Source organism: Doryrhamphus excisus, chromosome 17, assembly GCF_030265055.1.
Source record: "Doryrhamphus excisus isolate RoL2022-K1 chromosome 17, RoL_Dexc_1.0, whole genome shotgun sequence".
Lineage (NCBI taxonomy): Eukaryota > Metazoa > Chordata > Actinopteri > Syngnathiformes > Syngnathidae > Doryrhamphus > Doryrhamphus excisus.
This window is the reverse complement of record NC_080482.1, coordinates 5163062-5183848: the sequence shown is the minus strand read 5'-3', so window position 1 is coordinate 5183848 and position 20787 is coordinate 5163062. Positions and strand designations below refer to the sequence as shown.

At 43.4% G+C, this 20787-nt stretch overlaps 1 protein-coding gene across 10 annotated transcripts in view; it reads right to left on the bottom strand.

The window, feature by feature from the left end:
- Window positions 1–411: 411 nt before the first annotated feature.
- Window positions 412–20787, bottom strand: part of oxr1a (oxidation resistance 1a) — a 114256-nt gene continuing 93880 nt past the window's right edge. For 2 of the 10 annotated variants that reach the window (XM_058053867.1, XM_058053866.1), the window contains 11 exons: window positions 18431–18583; window positions 16787–16971; window positions 14071–14744; window positions 12756–12906; window positions 10523–10688; window positions 6687–6767; window positions 5251–5376; window positions 3569–3721; window positions 3312–3407; window positions 2434–2507; window positions 419–2361 (listed from right to left, as the gene is read on the bottom strand). In XM_058053867.1, coding sequence (XP_057909850.1) covers window positions 2226–2361; window positions 2434–2507; window positions 3312–3407; window positions 3569–3721; window positions 5251–5376; window positions 6687–6767; window positions 10523–10688; window positions 12756–12906; window positions 14071–14744; window positions 16787–16971; window positions 18431–18583 — 1995 coding nt within the window. In that variant the 3' untranslated portion in view covers window positions 419–2225. Of the gene's footprint in view, window positions 2362–2433; window positions 2508–3311; window positions 3408–3568; window positions 3722–5250; window positions 5377–6686; window positions 6768–10522; window positions 10689–12755; window positions 12907–14070; window positions 14745–16786; window positions 16972–18430; window positions 18584–20787 lie in introns of all 10 variants that reach the window. The other 8 variants (XM_058053873.1, XM_058053872.1, XM_058053876.1 and 5 more) reach the window with 8 other exon arrangements.

Here is a 20787-nt window from a genome sequence, read left to right as displayed (position 1 = left end):
GATCAGTAGGCCACATCTTGCATCACGTGACAATGAAGACAAGCACACATCAACAAAAGTAGGGAATATAAATCTTGGAATGTTTTGCACATCCAACAGAAAATTTGCAGGGTGACGTGAAGAAGGATGTACATAAGATGTCCTAGCAATAACACAATTAGATTTAAATGTCAAGATCTACCATGCTGACAGAATTCTACAAAACTTCTTAGTTTCAGTCTTTCACTATAGTGCACTACAATACTGCATTGTGTATGCTGTCACTAAACTGGACCAATGCAACCACTAGAGGGCGCTCATTCACAACTGAATATAGTAGCCACTCCACATACAATACAATACAGAGAAACCCAAGGATGGGGGGTGTGTGTGTGTACAGACAGGGACACATTAAAACTGTGGTTATACAGGCCATAAAAGACATTAGGACATATTATAGTTACAACCATTAATTGATCTTTATTATTTATACATCACTGATACATGGTATTTTGGTGAAATAATTGGAAGAATTATCCATATTCATCTTTGTGACTTCCCACAAGGACACAAATACTGGTGTGGAAGACCAGAAAGGGGGAGGGGAGGGGGCGGGGGTGTGAGAGAAGTGTCCTTGGTCGAATGTTACGCGCCGCCCAGTTCGCCAGGTCAGTTTGCCAGCATACCTACCTGTCCGAGATTCACCTGGCACACAATCCGAACCCTCAGTGGTCGCTCTGAACCACATTCCACCCCCCCCCCCCCCTTTTCCCACCTCGGAGCGATCCTCGTTTTTAGACACGCAAGAGTATTATGGCATAACCTTATTGATATCGGTAGCAGCAAGCTTCCTAATTAATAACAGTTAACATCTTATGGATCTAAACCAAAAAGTACTGTACAGCTACTGCTAAGAGAATCTAAGAGAATCTAAGAACCTGGTCCTGACGCTTTTACACCAGATTAAAGTGCTAGAAGCAAACCCACCAATCCACACTTCATAATATGTATTTATATATAGCATCATTTACAGGGTAAATATACATTATATTGTAACCGCTGAAATATCAGCACAAATAGATCACTGTCACACTTAACAGCAAAATATATATGATTATATATCATACAGCCATATATAATCATATATACTGATATATAATTGTCATATATGCATGTGAAACGGTTCACCACGTCTCAGGCTTTTCAAACGATACCCAGAAAAGCAATTTGTGTATCAAGACGTAAAAGCTTTACATGTTTCCTGTCTTGAACGAGCCGCAAAGCGGCGGCAAAAACGCCGCCGGGAATGGGGGTGGGGAGGGCCCTGCGGGGTATCTTGAGGTCACAGGACAGTTATTTGCATATTCCACAAAAATCTATTGCAACACGTTACTGTCTACTAACAGTACAGCCAGCATCTGCGAGAGGAGCCGGTGTTAGCTGGACTCACACGTACACCCACTGAACAGAACATTACGACAATGGCCGACGTGGTTATAGCGATGTGCTTTCAGATGGTGTGCTAGGACGGTGAACGACGAGAGGACTACGACACACGATACTCTTATTAGTTTAGCCTCTGGACTGACTGGACTGGAGGGGAGGGGGGGGGCAAACAAAATGTAACAAAATACACACCTCAGCAAGGTATTCTCTCCACTTCGGCGGTGCTATATTGAATGTGGCCTATGACCGCTGACCACTCGATTTGGGACACGCCCACACGCCACCACGCGTAAAAGGAATGTGTTCATGTTCCTCATGTAAGACCCTGACTCCACGGTGAGGAGCGTACTGCTGAATGGACAACAGCCAGGGGGCTGCTGGGGACTCCTTGAGCTTAGAGTTCACACAAATGAGCTAGACTGGTAGGGCAGCTTTCTGTCTCACACACACACACACATGTACACACACACACGCACACACACACTCCCCTTTTCAAGGCCTCACAACGACTTGTACCTGTCTTTAGGCGTTCTCTGCATGACACACTCGTCCCTATGCTGCAAGCTGCTGCAACACGGCTGTAACAAGATATACACAAAGGTATTGTTTCCACGAAGAATAAAAAAAGCTCCGGAATAACTGCAGTAGTAACGCACAACAAGCATCCCATAGCTGGCTTCCGGCCCCGGGGAGGCCCGCTCGTGTGCAGTTAGGGTTGGGGCGTAGCCATTGTTCTAAGGAGCTCCTCGCTTTGCCCTCACTCAGGGCGTGTCTATTTCCCCCCGTGGTGTGTTGTGTTGCTATTCAAAGGCCCAGATCTCTATGTCCTGCACATAGAAATCCTCCTTTTTCGACAGCATGGGATTCCCGAATGTTTTACACGAGTGACTCCTGCCGTGGTAAAGGTCTCCGTCCAGCCACAGGCCGAACTCGCCGCTGGAAGAGAAGAGAATTCAGCTCTGCAACAACAAAAAAAAAAAAAGTGTTGGAAATCCGGCATGCCCTCACCTTCCTCCACCGAACGCTAAGGAGTCCATATCTCCCTTGATGAAGAACATGTTGTCTCCCGTCCATTTGTACACCTGTTGGAGACACAATAGCTGATATCAGATGATGTGGCACCACGTCCTTGTTTACATTATTTAATAAGCCCGGTGTGACACTCATTAAAACGAGGACGGTAGCACAGACGCGCGTTTGCCACCTGAATCAACATCAGACAATCCAGGTGAGCATTTTCAACAACCCCCCCCCCCCCCCACTAGAATGTTGAATTAGGATTTACTCGCAACAATTCTTCTGCGTTCTGTATGTTGTTCTTCGCCAAGCATCCTTGAACCGGCATCTTGCCATAACAGATCATACCTCAGGGGTGTCCAAACTTTTTCCACCAAGGACCGCAGATGGAAAAGTACATGTTGGGGCCATTGTAATACTTTAAAAAAAATACTTTTATATGTATTTAAAGACTACACCTAGCGTTCTGTCATAAGTAACAAAGCTATTTAGTGGGTGCAGGGTGCTGGGTGCTGGGTGATTAGGCCCAAATTTGTGACATGCAATTCTCTAGCAAAAAGCTAGGGGGCAATGTTTTCCCAACAACTCTTGTTAACTGGCTGTTTGGGCTCCCTGTGTGGTGGTGGTGGTGGTGAACCATGCCGACCAAAGCAACATCCTCCACGTTGCACTGTTGGTAACGCCACTGTACGGCTGACATAGTCATTAAAAGCAATTCATTAACAATAACATCGTTAACGCTATTTACTCCAAACATTGATCATAGCTCTTTAAATGTATGAATTCTCAGTGGGTTTGTCCCCGTGTACAGATCATGTCATAAGAGACATTTGAACCATAGATGAGAACGAATGCTTGTCATGTTGTACCTCAAACTCTGGATTGAAGGTGAAGAGGAAGGTCTCTCCTGTGCCATAAAAGCCATCGCTGACTTTAAAGGGTTCTGACGCCAGAGCACCAAACACCTGAAGAAGACACAGGACTTCCATTCTCTGACGTGTACTACAACTGTGTGTATGTTAGATATGAGAAACTCCAATCCTAATAGACATTGGATGTTGCGTTTATGGGAATATTGGCGTCCATATGAGACTGTAGATTCAACACTGGTTCTTTTTAGGCGTACCTGCCCGTCGCTGTCCTTAATGACCATGAGCACTGGGGTGTCTTGTCCCTGCATGGCTCTGTACAGCGTCTTGATGCTCATGCCGTGTTTGGACGTGCCAAAGGCAAGCGTCCATGGGTACCCGATGGTTCGCGGTGGCAGATTCCTGGCAAGCTGTGAGGCAAAACAAAAAAAACGACTGAAAGACCAAAAAGGCTACTGCGACCAATGCTCAATTCCACGTGTGCTGACCTTTTAACACCAGCTATCATTTAAAGAAGACCAACATGGCTGCAAACACACACAATGTTATGTAGAGCACCTCGTGAGAGCCCCTCCACCACCCGGCCGTGTGCTGCTGCTGACACACTGACGTTCTAATAGCAAGTTCGCTGCTTGGGGAGGAAGAAGCTGCCTTCTTTTTTTAAACATCAGATAAAACCCAAACAGCCTAAAACATTGGAGTTTAAGTGACAACTACGATACTGCAGCAGCTTTGCTGTATGCTCTGATGTTCGCTCTAACACGTCAGTCTCAGGCCTCCTCTTGTCGTTTCAGCACATTCTGCTCGTAGTGCGGCGGCGGCCGCACCAAAGCCCTGTAATGACAGGCCTGGAAATGATCCCACGGGCAGATGAGGCTCCACTTGGTTCGCCTCCACGCTGCCTGAACTGCGTCGCTGATTGCAGTAAGTCGCATATTGGCACTCTATCGGTCAACGTGCCAACTGGGACGCGTTTAGACGCGGAAATGCCCGTGGGCTGTACAGTGCACATACAACACTGGACACATTATTTGATCCCCGCTGCTGATGTACGCTCACAGACATGAACATCCTACAATGTTATGGTGGGTTATTTCTCTCAGTCTGTAGTTGTACTAGACAGCCTTTAGGTCAGTTTGGATATTTACATCTGTAATTTTAGATACAGTGGAACCTCTGAAGATGGGACTTAAACAACATGGGGGGGGGGACTATAACCAAGGTTGCACATAACTCCTGAAAAAGGGAAATGGCAAACTTGTGCATCACCAAGGGGTGTTAAGAAGAATATGCATACACTGTGTACACAATCATTAGGCGAGTTGTAATTTGGGGGATTCAGTTGATTATTCACCAGCTATACTGTCATCCCTCGTAATATCACAGTTCACTTATTGCTTCCTTGCTATATTGCATTTTGTCAGAAAATTAATAAATGGTCATTGTTTTCAGGTAGACTTTGGTCTGTTAGTCTGTTGTAATGACACAAAACATTGAGACTATACCTTAATACTGATTAAAGTGGGAAAAAAAGATCTCCCATCCCTTGTGGAAGTGGTACGTTTTTGGCGTTTTAAGCTTAGAATAAATAAATACAAGACTAACTGGTTAGCCTGCTACCTAGCAGATGTCTCGAGTCCCTGCTGCATAAGAGATCATTTGTAGAGATTGTACTCCACTTCAAAATGCACATTCTGCCCACTGCGGGTAGGTGACACCTTTGCATTATAAGGATTTATTGTTATGTAAAACAAATGGAAAAAAATGACAAAAATGTTTTTCCATTGGGAAAGTTGGACTCTAGAACAAATACTTTCCAATGGGGACAAAAAATCCAAACAAATCGAGCAACCTCCAGAACTAGATTGTGCTCAAGCTTAGCGGTTCCACTGCAGTATACACTTTATTGTCGTTCGTGGAGATGGAGGAGACACTATACCTTCTCTATTTGATCAGCCTCCAAGAGATCGCTTGGCTCTCTGAGGTTTGGTTTGAATGTCTCTGGCTCCAGCTCAGTCTTAATGGACATCTCATGCTTGGAGTTTACCTCCTCCTTGGTGGTGATCTACAACAACAAACACCAGTCAGACGTGGATGCATTGCATTGAAAATCATGTTAAGCGTGGGTCCCAAATAGCACTGGAGAGATGTCATAACAAACTGCTATTTTAAGATCATAACAGAGCTACTTCAGCTACTTGGACTACGATGCTACATTGGGGGTATTTGGATGAGCTGAGAAAAGTACCTTATGCACTCAGATTAGGGCTGCACAAAAAAATTTAGGCTGACTTTTAAGATTTTACTTAACTCTGCCATTTAACTCAAGGAATCGGTCTGACGGCTGACACTTTCTCCTCCTCTCCCTGTGCCCCAGTGGGCTTCTCCGGCCAGGGCGAGTTAGCTCCACTGCTCTGCGTTGATAGCCGCAGAATGAGATTGCAATAATTAATTGACTTTTCTTTTCATGTGCACGACTGTACTGTCCAGAGTGTGCATGCTATGGCTCTGATTTCATGGATTATTTTCTGCATAACAATGTATAATATCACCCAGGGAATCACAATCTCAATTCTCAGAAAAAAAAAAAATAATAATTTGATTCACATTTTGTGCAGCCCTAACTCAGATGTAATTATAAAAGCAGAAGAGAGTACACTACCAGTATACTAACTACAAGCGTATTTACACCGTCCTTCACTCACCTTTGGTGTTTTGACACCGGAAAATGTCTTGCATAAATTATGAGCTAGAGTCAAACTACTTTATACATTTGCACAGCAAAGTTGGACGTGTGCTCTACGCTGCAGGGTTTTTGGAATATTTACATTTCCTGATAACACCACCACTGGTGCTCAGGGACGTGATCGTGTTTCAGGCCCCACGGGTCTAATGACGCGTCTGCTATCAGAATAATTCAGGAGGGAGGAACACGTCCGCCCTCTTTAACTCACCACATCGTATTTGATTTTCCAGCAGTTTTGTTGAACAATTGTACGAACAACTGGACTTCCCTGATCATATTTATGTCTGAGAGTCACACACAGTATATGCGTGTCCAACACGTATAGCTAGTAACATAACAACCAGACTCTGGGGAAAGTCTGACACGTGAAGATAAGACTGCCGTCATGACAACACGTCATCACTTTTGCACAACTTTTCTGTGCTCTGGTGATACATATTCAGTCAACGGCTCCGGAAGTTACAGCATTTCTAAACTAAATCAAGAAAATTCAGTTCAAAAATTCGGTTTATGTGCGACAACAACTGCTGGAGTGTGTAACATGGAGCCCAAAGGAGACTGTTGGCAGGGAGGGCAGCAGGGCTGGGTGGAACAGCGAGTGAGTGGGCAGACACGGGTATCGGGGGCACCTGGAGTCGCTTGCAGAGTGAGCGCAGATCTTCGCTGTTTAGAGCATCGATCCGACGGTGGTACTCCGTCATAGACACTACCTGGTAGTACAAAGACAGGCACAGGTGGAACATACAATTCTTCCAGTTCTACGACGAGCAACGATGAAAGGTTTCTGAAGTCACATGTGTGCACGAAGCACTGTGATGCAACAGAGGTCTTTGTTAGAAGAAAGGGGCCGGGGCAATTTTCAAGCACTCGGCCATTTTGCATGTTTGTGTAATATGTTTAACAGCATCCTGTAAGGATATTGTAAAACTACTTAAGTGTTCAAGCAAAAGGCTCATTAATTCAACACAACCACAAAGGACAGAAATAATACTCCAGACGAACAAAGATGCAATAGTAATACAAGATAGTAACTTATAGGTGAGAAAGCTTCTGTTATTTACGCTGCAGGGCAATTTGGTGGTCACACTTTCAAAAGCCTCTGTTGTTAAGATACCATTCAGTTTAAATATAACAATCTTTTATTTTATTTTTTTAAATCCGACTGACCAGACAAGCAAGCATTCATAGAGAAAATCGTCAGAATCTGCTCTGCAGTCACAGACAGAACTTTAGCCCCAGAGCAGAAGTATTTTATGACTGACTGCTTTATCCTCCTAAGCTGCTGGCCATTAAGGCGCACACTGTTTGGAACAATTCACAAAACTACAAGCCAGAGTCCAGACATATCGACATGGTGACCTTCTAAGCATGGATTTAGTCCAACAAAGTCACACCTCACACGGCCAACCCCATCAGGACATACTTCTTCTGTTCTATCACAGTAACGTCACAACAAGTAGAAACAGTCGTAAATGCTTCGTGATCCTACTTTATAGCCTGGAATATTGGAGAATAACAAACACACGCACACAAGGTGAGGAACACTATTGAATTCATGAAAAACACAATGCCTGTGTCCATATACGTCTTCAATAAAAAGTCGACGTGACTGTATATGTTCATTTATGCCTTACATTCACCATTGATATGCATTTCAAATAGTTTTCTCCATGTAAAACTATAACTGTAAACCCATAAAGGTGTTTGTGTTCACTTTTGGTTGTTGGGAACAGATTAAATGGAGTTGCATTATGTCTGACAAAAATGTATTCAGTTAGCGTAACGTCTTCTGGCTTAAATGGTGTTTTGGTGCCATCTGCGTTCACTATTGACTCACTCAGGACTAGATTGCAGACCTGTTTGGCCAGATCCTGGATCACACTTGACCAAACAAATGGTACTAGCAGACCACAACAGTACTTTTAACCGGACTAAAAATGAGAGAGCAAGTGATTGTAAAGCAGAGAAGGCTTTATGCCTAGAAAGATGTTAATTTAGCTGAAGATCCCACAAGCTAACGGATAATCTGATGCTACACAAACCCCCACAAAACATATACACTGGCAATCCACAACCACCAACCCGGCAACACAAAAAGAATAAAACCATGGCAAGCACAGCTAAAGGGTCACTGACATGATTTATCCACCTTGCTTAAATATGTTTGCTGATCAAATATGCAGTAAAGCGTAATTACAGGAAGGGACATCCGTGGAGTAGCACCTCTCAGCTAAAGCCAGGTCAACAAACGCTTCCAAATAGTAGTCATGCCAAAACCTTGTGTTGCTGCTGGCAGGGGACACAAATGCCCACCCCGCATTTCAAGTACCATTGAGAAACTGATTATAATCTATTTATCTCGACTGTATGAAACTGAAATGAGGAAAATGCAACAAAATAAAGAGCTGTGAAGCATACAAGCATATTCAATGGTCAATTTGCATGTAGAGTATGATGAATTTGTAAATCTTTGCAGGTCTGCACTAACATTGAAAAGTATTCCTCCCCCCAGTTCACCGCGCCCTCCCAGGGGAACCTGCCCCACTGTTTGAGAAGCACTGCTTTGCCTAAACTGGTTGGTGTACAAGCAGGTGCACGTTTAAGCAATCAGTCGCACCGAGGAGTTAACCCTAGTGACAGACTACCACTACAGACTCACGATGGTAATGTCTACTTAAGCAACAACAAAGTACGAACACAAATATATTTTGTCTGCGCTCTTCCGTTCTGTTTTTAGCCAGTACGTCAACGTCACCACATAACAACAAACCAACACATAGCCCTGCAAATGAATAGTTATCTAGGAGTAAAATACATTCCTAACTAACAGCTATAAAACCCATTCTAGCCCACACAGCGCGACGTCGTAGTTAATAGAGCATTGTGTCATTATACAGCCACCTTGTACAGCAAACTTTCCAGTCTGCTTTGCGCCTGGATTCACCATGATAATGAACATTACAGTTCACTTTTTCTTTAAAACTAACCGAAGAACAAACCGGCTAATTTGCTAGCGGACATGTTAGCTTGGCTAGCAAGCTAGCGCGGCTCGCCGACCACAACACAACATATGCACGTACAAAGAAAGTACATCGCTATATATGTAACACCAACTAAATATAATAAACATACACGGGTATACTTATGTGTCAGTTGTTTCTCTTGGTCCTTTACCCTCCAAGAAAACATGTCTTGCTTTCTGGGCGAGGTTGAAAGTCGCATTACAGAGAATTTAAGTCCCCCAGCCGAGAGAGTGATACATTTGTACCCTTGTCAACCTGACCGTGTGTATCAAACGGAAACATTTTCCGCTGAAGGGGTCCTCACGCGACCTGACTTGAGTGACAGTACTACAAGCCAATCATAACATGGGACGGGAATGGCACGCGAGCTCCATTGGTTAAAATATTGTAACAGCAGCCCACTTACATGAAGAATTTAAAGCAACTCCAACACTAGTCTGCCGCCTACATTTTTGAGATTCTTCTAAAACAGCCTTTAAAAATATGTACAAATCATGTCATTGTAACACATCAGTATAATTTCATTAAGTACAACAGCTGGTTCCATATCTTTGTGTCATTCTTATATTTTTAAGCAGGACAAACACAGGCAGTTTCTCATAATTGTGTTCACAGTGAGATGTTTTCTGATGTTGCATTCAGCCAAGCCCAAATGGGGAATGTGCAGGTGGACCCTAACCCCTCTTAAGCATCTCCACCTGGGCTAATTAGCAATGGGGAGGGACTAACTTCAGTGGTTGCACCACTTTTACACAATGTTTGACACACTGCCCCCTGCAGTTTGGGAGCAGTTTGTTCAAGTCGTTCAAAGCATAACCCAGCCTTTACAATTACTCCAATTTCCAGAGTCTCTTATTGGGAGGAAACTAAAAAGACACCAAAAATGGTGAAAAATGTGAAAACAAATAATAATCAGTGTACTGTAATATTTATAGCCCAAATTAAGTTAGATTAAATTTATAAAATAATGTATAATGACGCGGCTGTTTCCCATTCAGCAAAGTAGGCTGCTGAATTCCGGCCAACATTAGCGACAGCCACACAACATGTAATGACTGACTGAAAAGAGTAAACAATTCCACAAACATGCAAAACACTTTGGTTGGAAGTTTAGAATTGGTAATTCCAATCAAAGCAAGTGTTCACACGGCATACATAAAAAAACACATGTGAGTTCAAGTTCACATAAACATTACAATAAAAAAAATCAACAAATGGCGTGGTACACCGAATTCCAAATACAGAAGCAGTTTACAAAAGCGACACATTACAGCACATTAAAAATGAGCATTACATAATGAAGTGTTGGATGCTCAATTTGACATACAATACACCACATATGATTCTGGTTTGACAGATGATGGATTAATGGATAGTGATAAACTATGATTAATCCATGGCTGCAAGTATAATTGAGGCAAGTTTAGCTGGATTGACCATACCTCCCATTCTTTGACATTGACGTCAGTGATGGGCTCCTCCTCGGCACTCTCTGACACCTCATGCTTCTTGACAACCATAAAGCCAGGCTCTTGTCCCATTCCTCTGACCCCTTCGCCGTACATATCCGGGCTCCATTGCATGAAGAAGACATAAAGGTGGTCTGACCTGAAAGTGGGGGTACAAACAAATAAAATCTATTGTAAACGTTTTCCGTGAACACCTGCAAAAATGGATTGTCTGTTCCTGAAATGTTTGCCAAACGATTAATGACTTACTGGAGATGTTGTTTGATGACAGATAATCATTCACACCAGTTATTTACAACCAGTCAACTGTTTAAATGGCCTTGAAATGTCCCCTTGTGGAACGAAGAAATGCATAACTCTCTCTCTAAATTGCAGTGGTGAATTACAATATGACACAAACATCTAAAGAGAAAAAAAATGCTCTCATTTGGGTATTTTTGTAACTAAATGACAGATAATTCAGCTTCTGATAACACAGCATTGTAACAGAGAGATGTTTCCTGTGCTAAAAAATATTTTGAGATAAAAATATTCCATCTGCAATCTGCAATAATACGTCAATAATAAGTCAAAGTCGTCCACTTTGGGTTTTTACTCTATCGCGTTTTGTTTAGCTTTAATTCAGATTGTTTACACTGATTAAAAGACACATATTTAATGGAGAGATGAACAGACAGTAAATCCCTTTCACTGTAATGTAATTCTATGCCCTAAAAGCTTGTTTTCACCTTACACCATTACCGATATAAAGACACCACCCTAAAAGCACTTGCATCCACGTGTATCTTTCAAAGCAAGTTTTGAATCCGACCCTAATGTCACCCTTACAAGTCGAATTCGACATGGAAAAAGTACTCACCAGGTGGGAAACGCTGTATCTAAGCAACCTGTGGCTCAAGCAACAAAGCTGGACTTGAGAAGTTCATAGTTCAGGATGAAGTGAGAAGGGATTTCAGGGCTCTTACTATAAGAGTCCCACATTCAACACTTAGCATATGTGAGACACATTAACGCCGTGGTTTTCAAGGTCTAACACTGAGGGCCTCCCTCCAAGTAGCCAAACAGCTTAAGTGCTCAAGCGCTCCAAGGAGAGGCATACCTTATAATGGAACCATGACTGACAAAAATGACATGGGTGCCTGTCTGACTTGAAATATTATTACTTAACAAAAAATCATGGCCGCTTTTAATGGTTCACATGAATTGCATTTCTTAAAGTAAAGTCAAGTCAAGTAATTCGTTTTCATCTATTATTGAGAAAAACACATTTTCTAAGACCAAGAACGAGAGCATTTTTGATTTGTTTCAGTGAGGTGGGGTGGGGGAGTGGGGGTTACGGTGGACTAGTGGTTAGCATGTTGGTCACACAGTCAGGAGATCTGTAAGATCTGTGTTTGAATCACTGTTGGCCATCTCTATGTGGAGGTTGCACATTCTCCCCGTGCATGGGTGGGTTTTCACCAGGTATGCCTCCTCCCACATGCCCAAAACATGCATGTTATGAGTGGTTAGCATGTTGGCCACACAGTCAGGAGATCTGGAAGATCTGTGTTTGAATCACTGTTGGCCATCTCTATGTGGAGGTTGCACGTTCTCCCTGTGCATGGGTGGGTTTTCTCCAGGTATGCCTCCTCCTCCCACAAGCCCAAAACATGCATGTTATGAGTGGTTAGCATGTTGGCCACACAGTCAGGAGATCTATAAGATCTGTGTTTGAATCACTGTTGGGCATCTCTATGTGGAGGTTGCACATTCTCCCCGTGCATGGGTGGGTTTTCTCCAGGTATGCCTCCTCCTCCCACATGCCCAAAACATGCATGTTATGAGTGGTTAGCATGTTGGCCCCACAGTCAGGAGATCTGTAAGATCTGTGTTTGAAACACTGTTGGGCATCTCTATGTGGAGGTTGCACGTTCTGCCCGTGCATGGGTGGGTTTTCTCCAGGTATGCCTCCTCCCACATGCCCAAAACATGCATGTTATGAGTGGTTAGCATGTTGGCCCCACAGTCAGGAGATCTGTAAGATCTGTGTTTGAATCGCTGTTGGGCATCTCTATGTGGAGGTTGCACGTTCTCCCCGTGCATGGGTGGATTTTCTCCAGGTATGCCTCCTCCCACATGCCCAAAACATGCATGTTATGCTAACAGCGTTAGTTAGTGCACCAAAACGTAATGCATGTCGAGGATATGTTGCAAAGCGACTGACCTCTCCTGTGGCACAGCAAACCAGTATTCATGCTTCTTGCCCTGCTGGGCATACTGCTGCATAGAGGCGCTGGCATTGGAAACAAATGTCTTCTTCATGGGCTTCCCCACCCGCAGACAAAGGAACTTGTGTGAGCGGCTCTTCCGCCTCTCTGAAGATGAGGAGAAAAAAAAAACAGCAAAATACGATTATATTAAATCAAAACAGCTTATTTAATTGGTATGATAAGCATAACATTTGATAACATTTATTCTCTAATATCATCTTCCATTTACAAGCTGATCTGTCTGGCAGATCAGAAAATAAAAATAGTAGCAAATAAACAGCTTATATTAGCATAGCATTCTGTCCATCATTATTTATCATTATCACAACCTGAGGACACGGAATGAGATCACCATGCCAGGAACACTGGCACATTTTGTGCCTTACATAACACAATGACCAAAAACATTCATCTGCAAAAGGGACCATAGTTTCTAAACATGTTTTTGAACTTGCTGCTGTTACTGCGTGGGCTGTGCTAATATGCACATAATGGCGGTGAACCCTGCTGAGATGCCTTTAAATTGTAAACAGTTTGTGCAGAATAAATTGCTAGAGGGGAAAATGAGAAAACTCCCTCCTGCAGAAATATGCGTTGAAATCAATTTTCAGCAGAGTCCAGTTAAAGCGGCTAACAACACCGAGTGAGTCACTGGGAGGCTCTGTTCAGAACTGGCGTGCGTCCTCTGTGATATAATCACAAGCAGACAGCTCGAGGTACACCAGTTCACAGACGGGCATGCCATTGCATCCTCGTATGTGAATAGTGACCCACTTGTGCACCCACAAATGCACAAATTCATCCAAGGTGGATGCAAGCAATGATTCAACAAACTTGGGATGCATGTTGATATTTTGCCTGAAGAAAGAAATCAATCTTCACTTGGCAACAACCTGTCTGGAAGCGACAAGCAAGGCTGCAGTCCGCCTTCCTTTAGGAAACTACACATATGAAATTCAGCAAAGCTCTAGTCCCAAATGCTAGTCCCTCTAAAGTCTAGTCACTAAAGTCTGCCAAATTGCTATCAGGAGCTGACAAGGAACATAACTAACGTGCGTGTGTGCTACGTGGGGTGTGGCTTACATGGTCGGAGCAGGAAGTGGGCGGGATATAAGGCTAATTCCCCCTTAGGCCACTGCCTAAAGGTTGCAAACAGTCCCTTTATGGTTTCAGAGATGTTTAAAGCCCAGCTTTGCTAAGTCACTAGCTCGTTAAAAGTTTACCCGTGTCATATAAATATTTCATTTCTTACTAATTAAATGTGTTTACCCTGTGAGTTGTTGTCCTTTTGCTCCTGCTCAACATCCTCGTTCTCCGCCTTCACTTGTTGCATAGAGTCTGTTTTGGAAACTTCCGTCCCCTCGTTGGCATTCCCCGGTGGACTGGCTGCGACAGAAAGCGTATCTGTGGAAAGCGGGGCGGCTGAGTTCTGGGACCCTGGACGAGAGGTGCTGTTGCTGCTGCTGGGGCACTGGGCCTGGCTAGTGGGGGTGCTGGTTGTGGGTGTGCTTGGTGGCTTCTCTTCACTGTGCTGCTTGGATCCCAATGGGGACTGGCTTTTCTTTTCAGTGGCAGTGTCAGGAGGGTTATCCTCTGCTGTTGAGGAGGCCGAAGCCTTTGCTGCTTTTAAGTCCTCAGGATGGCTGACTGAGCTGCGGGGACTGCCTGGCACCTGGGAGCCGGTGGGCTCCTCCTGAGTCACGGTTTGCACAGATTCTGTGGACGCGCCAGAAGACTTGTCCAGACCAACATCGTCGTTGGATGCTTGCTCTTCCTCCCGTATGGGGGACAGCTCTGTCTCTGTGAAGACATCTTCTGAGATTGAGCCCTCTGTGCTGCGTGGGGCAGTGCTGCCACTGTCATTGGCCCCTGGCTCCCTTAGGCGATGCTCTGGGTCCTTCTGCTGGGAGGGATGCCTCTCGGAAGGAAGAGGCTCCAGGTCACTGGAAACATGCATGATGTAAAATGAGACACAAGCATAACGAAACAGCTTTTTGCCAAATAAAAGCCTCCAATAGTTAATCGATTTCTTGGATTAATATAGCATCCTTTATATATTAATCTTGCTACTTGCACTGGGCTAGTGTGACACCTTCAGGAGACTAATTTGAATGTTTCATTGGTACATTTATGGACATGACAGCACAGCTTAATCCACTGTTGCAACATGCCTGAAACATCTGATGTGATTGAGCATTGGGATACCAATCGGGCATCCCGATTACATACCCTTTGAACGAAAGAGAGAGAGACTCAATGTGGGAACGAGAACAAGAGACAGATTGCCAACTGTTCCATGGGCAGCAACTCCCGACCAGCTAAATACAGCACTGGGCCTTCCAAGCTGCCAGCAGAGGAAACCAGAAAAGGAAAGGACTCCACAGGGCTCCAACACTATATTTATAGTTGCATAATTTAAGCTTGGCCGATAACTTAAAAACAAACCAAGAAAAAGAAAGGGTAGGAAACAACTTATTCCACCGAGGTGACTAATTCCTTCTGCAGTGAGAGCAACAACCAGAGCGTAGGAAGGTGAAAGCATACTTAATTAACCCTGGTATAATTGCCATTTCCTTTTTTATTTGGCTAAACATGGGAAAACAATTAAACTGTCAGTTGGTTGCTGATGTAATCAGACCGTGGGTGCAGCAGAGAAACATTGATTAGAAGAATTCTGCTACATTTCTGTGAGGGTAAGAACTGGGGGTGGAATAAAGATACAAAAACGTACCAAGCATGAACCATAATGTCTTTGCAGGGCGGAAAGTCTTGCACAGATGTATTTTCTCGTTTAGAACTAATAAAAATGGCTACAAGTTCTAATGTTGAACATGTGCCAGGTGCCTTTGTTCTAATCGGGAATAACGGAATAAAAATATGTAATAGTTAATAGAGTTATGCAGAATAAGAGTTATGCAGTAATTAAGAATACACCCCCCCCATTTCAGACCATCAAACACATTTAAATTTTAGTCAATGACAACACAACTGAACACAAAATGCAATTTTTAAATTAAGCTTTCTATTATTAAGGGGAAAAAAATACAAACCAACATGGCCCTGTGTGGACAAAAAGTGATAACCCCCACCATTTCTAAAGCTTTGGGACTCCTGTGATGAACCTTCACAGGAGTGGCCGCCCAGCCCATATTATATCATGAGCGTAGCAAAAACACATCCAAATGGTCACAAAAGACCCCACAACAACATCCAAACAGCTGCAGGCCTCACTTGCCTCAGTTAAGGTCAGTGTTCATGACTCCACCATAATTAAGACAATGGGCAAAAACAGTTCCAAGGCGAAAACATCTTGGGAAAATAGTCGGTGGTCTAATGAGACAAAAGTTGGAAGGTGTGTGTCCCATAACATCTGGCGTAAAAGTAACACCGCATTTTTACCAACAGTAAAATATGATGGAGGTAGTGCGATGGTTTGGTGCTATTTTGCTATTTCAGGACTGGGAAGACTTGCTGTAATAAATGAAACCATGAACTCAGCTGTCTATCAAAAAAATCCAGAAGGAAAACGTCCGACCATCTGTTCGGAACCTCAAGCTGAAACCAACTTGGGTTCTGCAGCAGGACAATGATCCAAGTCAACCTCTGAATGGCTGAAGAAAAACTAAATGAGGAGTATCCTAGCCGATGTCCTGATCTGACCCCCATTGAGATGCTATGGCATGACCTTAAAAACGCGGTTAATGCTGGAAATCCCTCCAATTCGGCAAAGATGGATGGGCCAAAATTACTCCACAGCGCTGTCAGAGACTCATTGCAAGTTATCCCAAATGCTTGATTGCAGTTGTTGCTGCTAAGGGTGACCCAACTTTTCCACACTGACCCATGCAGGCTTGGATTTCTTTTCTCCCTTAATAATAAGTACATTCCGTTGTGTTTTAATTGACGTACGTATGTGTCAACATTCTAAATGTACATAATGAAATGTATATTCTTTTCAAATGTTTGTGTGTGTGTTTTCTCTTACTCAGGCACAGTCTCTCTGATCTTGGGGTCAGTGATCTCTTTAAAGATGGCGGCAGACTGCACTTCTTCCAGAGGACACATAATGCCATACTCCTCGCACCCATGGGCCTGAACCAGTGGGTCCATCCGGTGTGGATCAAACATGATGTTGTTGGGTGTCACCAGCAACACCCCGCTTACTGCACCCTGAAATCCACACAGAGAGGAGAAAGCTGAGTAACAATTTGCCCTTTTTCGAGACATAAAAATTAACTATTTCATATTTTAGTTAACACAAACAATGATGAAAACCTTATTGTTACAACTGAGAGGCATTTTGCAACCACTAATCTCCTAAATCAAGTAGAAGGTATTGAGCGTATTATAATGCTTTCATTTGAGCAGCGGTTCAATACCATGGATCTTTGTGCGTGTCTGACGGGCAGGAAAGCTGCCTTGACACACGCGTGCTTACTGGCAGCCAATGGGTGGACAGACAGGGTGGAGCCTGTGTAATTCAAGGAAAGACATTCTATTCTCGGTGCCCTCGGTAAATTGAGCACATACCTCACAATTCAGCAACCATTTTCAGTATAGTACTACTGCTGAAAAATATTCTATGGAAACAGAAGTCAGTACCCGAGACGACTGTGTCTTGCCTACAAGTCAAGCATGCGTGCATGAGTGCTGCCGACATGGAGGAGTAGAGCATGACATGGCAGCTTTTCGACATAAGCACCCTAAATGCTCAAGTTGAATGGATAGAGTGGCCAAGTAGGTCTCCGGACCTGAACCCAATTTAGCAATGGTGGGCCATCCTCAAGCAAGAAAGTATAACCATGTTTCATTTCTACAGTATTGCCCTTGAAAGAGACAATGCAATATACAGTCACATATTGATTGTTTTCTGTGGTCCGAATCAATTGATGTGTTGGAATCAATTGATGTGTTTCCCCTCCCGGGTGTGGTTCCTGTTCAGACGGTAAAAATTCCCAGTGTACAAAAATGTGTCAAAGCAAGCCATGTGACATTCTTCCATTTGAAAGTCAGAGTTTTAAGTGCAAGTACAAAAAAAAAACCCAAAAAACACAACATGGTGAAAGTGTGTTTTGAGAGCAGCCGCACGGTAGAGGTTAGCATTTTGGCCACACAGTCAGGAGATCGTGAAGATCTGGATTCATTCATTCATTCATTTTCTACCGCTTTTTCCTCAGGGTTGCGGGGGTGCTGGATCCTATCCCAGCTGTCTTCGGGCAAGAGACGGGGTACACCCTGGACTGGTCGCTAGCCAATCACAGGGCACATATAGACAAACAACCATTCACACTCACATTCATACCTATGGACAATTTGGAGTGGCCAATTAACCTAGCATGTTTTTGGAATGTGGGAGGAAACCGGAGTACCCGGAGAAAACCCACGCATGCACGATGGCCGAGGGTGGAATTGAACCCTGGTCTCCTAGCTGTGAGGTCTGTGCACTAACCACTAGACTACCGTGCCGCCCCTCACAAGGGTTGCGGGGGCTGCTGGAGCCTATCCCAGCTGTCTGATCTGGATTCCAATCATTTAAATTGCAGTTGACCAAACAAATCAGAACTCTCTGAAGTTTTCTTCATTTTCTATTTGTGATATTTCTGAGCCACCACAGATGGGATCTTCTTACCTTGCCATCAGTTATGTATTTGCAGTTGATCTTCAGAAACTTCTCTGTCAGGGCCTCTTCCTCCTCGGAGGTGGATGACACCACTCTCGACTGGCGAAGGGCGGAAAACACCGGAGGGAGAGCGGCCTCTGGTCTGGAGGGGCCATCTGAGTCCTGAGGGAATGTGGGTGGGGTCCGAACATCCGTGTAATCACAGGAGGGAAGGAGACAAAAAGAAGACACTTGTTAGTTCTCTTACAAGGACATTTCATCGGATTAAAAAAAATAAAAAATCAAGTGAAAGAAGACTATAAATAACTTATTTTGTGAGCTGTGTGTAATTTAAATGTGCCTCCTGCCCTGAGGCCCGGATCATATATGCTGTATAGCCACTTTCACCGTATCCTGGTTCAGAAAATGTAATGACACAATAATATGCACTGACAAACACAGAAAGTTTGTTCCACTTGGAAACACATGGTGTAACTAATATGTGTCCTATTTGATCATACTAATGCAGTTGAGTCTCTAAATATATTACATTATATTACATACAGAATTAATGCTTCCAGTACACTTATAAAGGTGAAAATAATATGGAAAATTTCCACAATTTGAACATGAACGTGCTCCCCGTTCAAAGTAAAGGATTTTTTTAAATTAAATTAAATTAACCCTGAACAAAATAATTATAAGAAAATCAACAGGAATTGTTACAAATCAATGCAAATTCCAAGTCTACAGCTACTCAACATGCATAATTATTAGGTAAATTACATTTTTCAGTTTTTATGTAATATTGAAAGCACTGCTTTCAGCCATTCCAAAAAGATATTCAACTTTAAAAAAAGGAAATGTTTTTTCCAAAGGGCTTAAATGAGTATGCACAATTGTTAGTCCCAACAAGACTGGAAGAAGTCCTTTGCCAGGTGGGTATTGTGAACTGTAGCATTGTCCTGTTGAAAAACCCATCCATTACTACACAGACGAGGGCCCTCAGTTATGAGGGTTGCCACCTGCGACATATCCACATAGATATGCCATTTGACGCCCCCGCACAACCCGAAGCTCCATTGTTCCATTGAAGGAAAAACACACCCCAAATCATGATGGCACCCCATCACCAAACATCTCAAATGGGATCTCTTTGTGATGCCAGTAATGTGCAAATGTTGACTACATGGAAACAGTAACCGGGAGTCACCAATCTATGATGTCATCAGCAGTTGACAATGTTGTTCTTTGCTAACACAGTTACACCAAAAGACTTACTTAGACATTAGCCTTACAATTACAGTTTTACATGCATAAAACAATTCTAAATGTATATAAATTATGAATGAAAGGTTTCTCTTGAAGTGAAAAACACTATATAACACTATATAAAAAAACATTAAGAGTATGTTTCTGTTAGAACCAGACATTCTGAAACGGATTAATGACGCTAACCAAGGTTCCATTGTAACAACATTGCTACGAGTGTAATTTCTCATAATTAAATCAGTGTGCCAATAATGCTCCAGATGTTTCCTCTAACTGCACAATGCAACATTTTCATGTCTCGGTCATACAGCCATGTTGACACACACACTACGAGCAAATCCGTTGCTGTTTTTTTTTCCCTTTAGGACATAGAACTGTAACTCTGCAATCTGGCACAGATGGTGCATTTGATGGACTGGAAACACAAGGTGTGGTAGTCTTACTGTTTTGATACGTAGCTTGTTGCCATACAAAGACTGCACCACAGGGAGAGACACGGAGGTCTGTCTGAATTAATTGCTGAATCCGAGCTACATTTCGGAAGATGGGTTAGGGTTCCCAACTATTGGTAAAGATCTTGGTGGAATGTCGGGATGGGTGAGGGTGCGCTGTGGCCCTTGCTGGTGGACCTAGCCTGGCGTGGCGTGGGCTTCTGGGTGTGTGTGTATGGGTCTTTGGAGCTTCAGTGCTGAGGCCTAAAGTGGAAGTTCCCTTGGAAAAATGTGACACCCCGCTCAAAGTTTTGGGGATACAAGTTGTGTAGTGTTTGTGTAATCCTGCTTATAAAGCAATGCAATGAAAACAATACATCTTGCCTTTGGGGTTTCACACTCGGGGAGTGTTAACAAAGGGCCATGAAAACATGACCTCCTTGGCAGATGTAACAAATCAGAATCACAACAAAAGACAGACTTCTGGAAAGAAATACGAAGATAATAAAGATGGCTGAAGGCAACGAGAGTGCTTGGAGTGAGGACAAACAACAAAAATGGGAAAAAAAAAGGAGGACATAGGAGTGTGTGGGAGTTCTTATCAATGGGGATTTGGAGCTGGAGAGTCAGAGCCCATAGACCTGTCTGGTGTTCCACTGACACTCACCCACACAACTCCTCCTC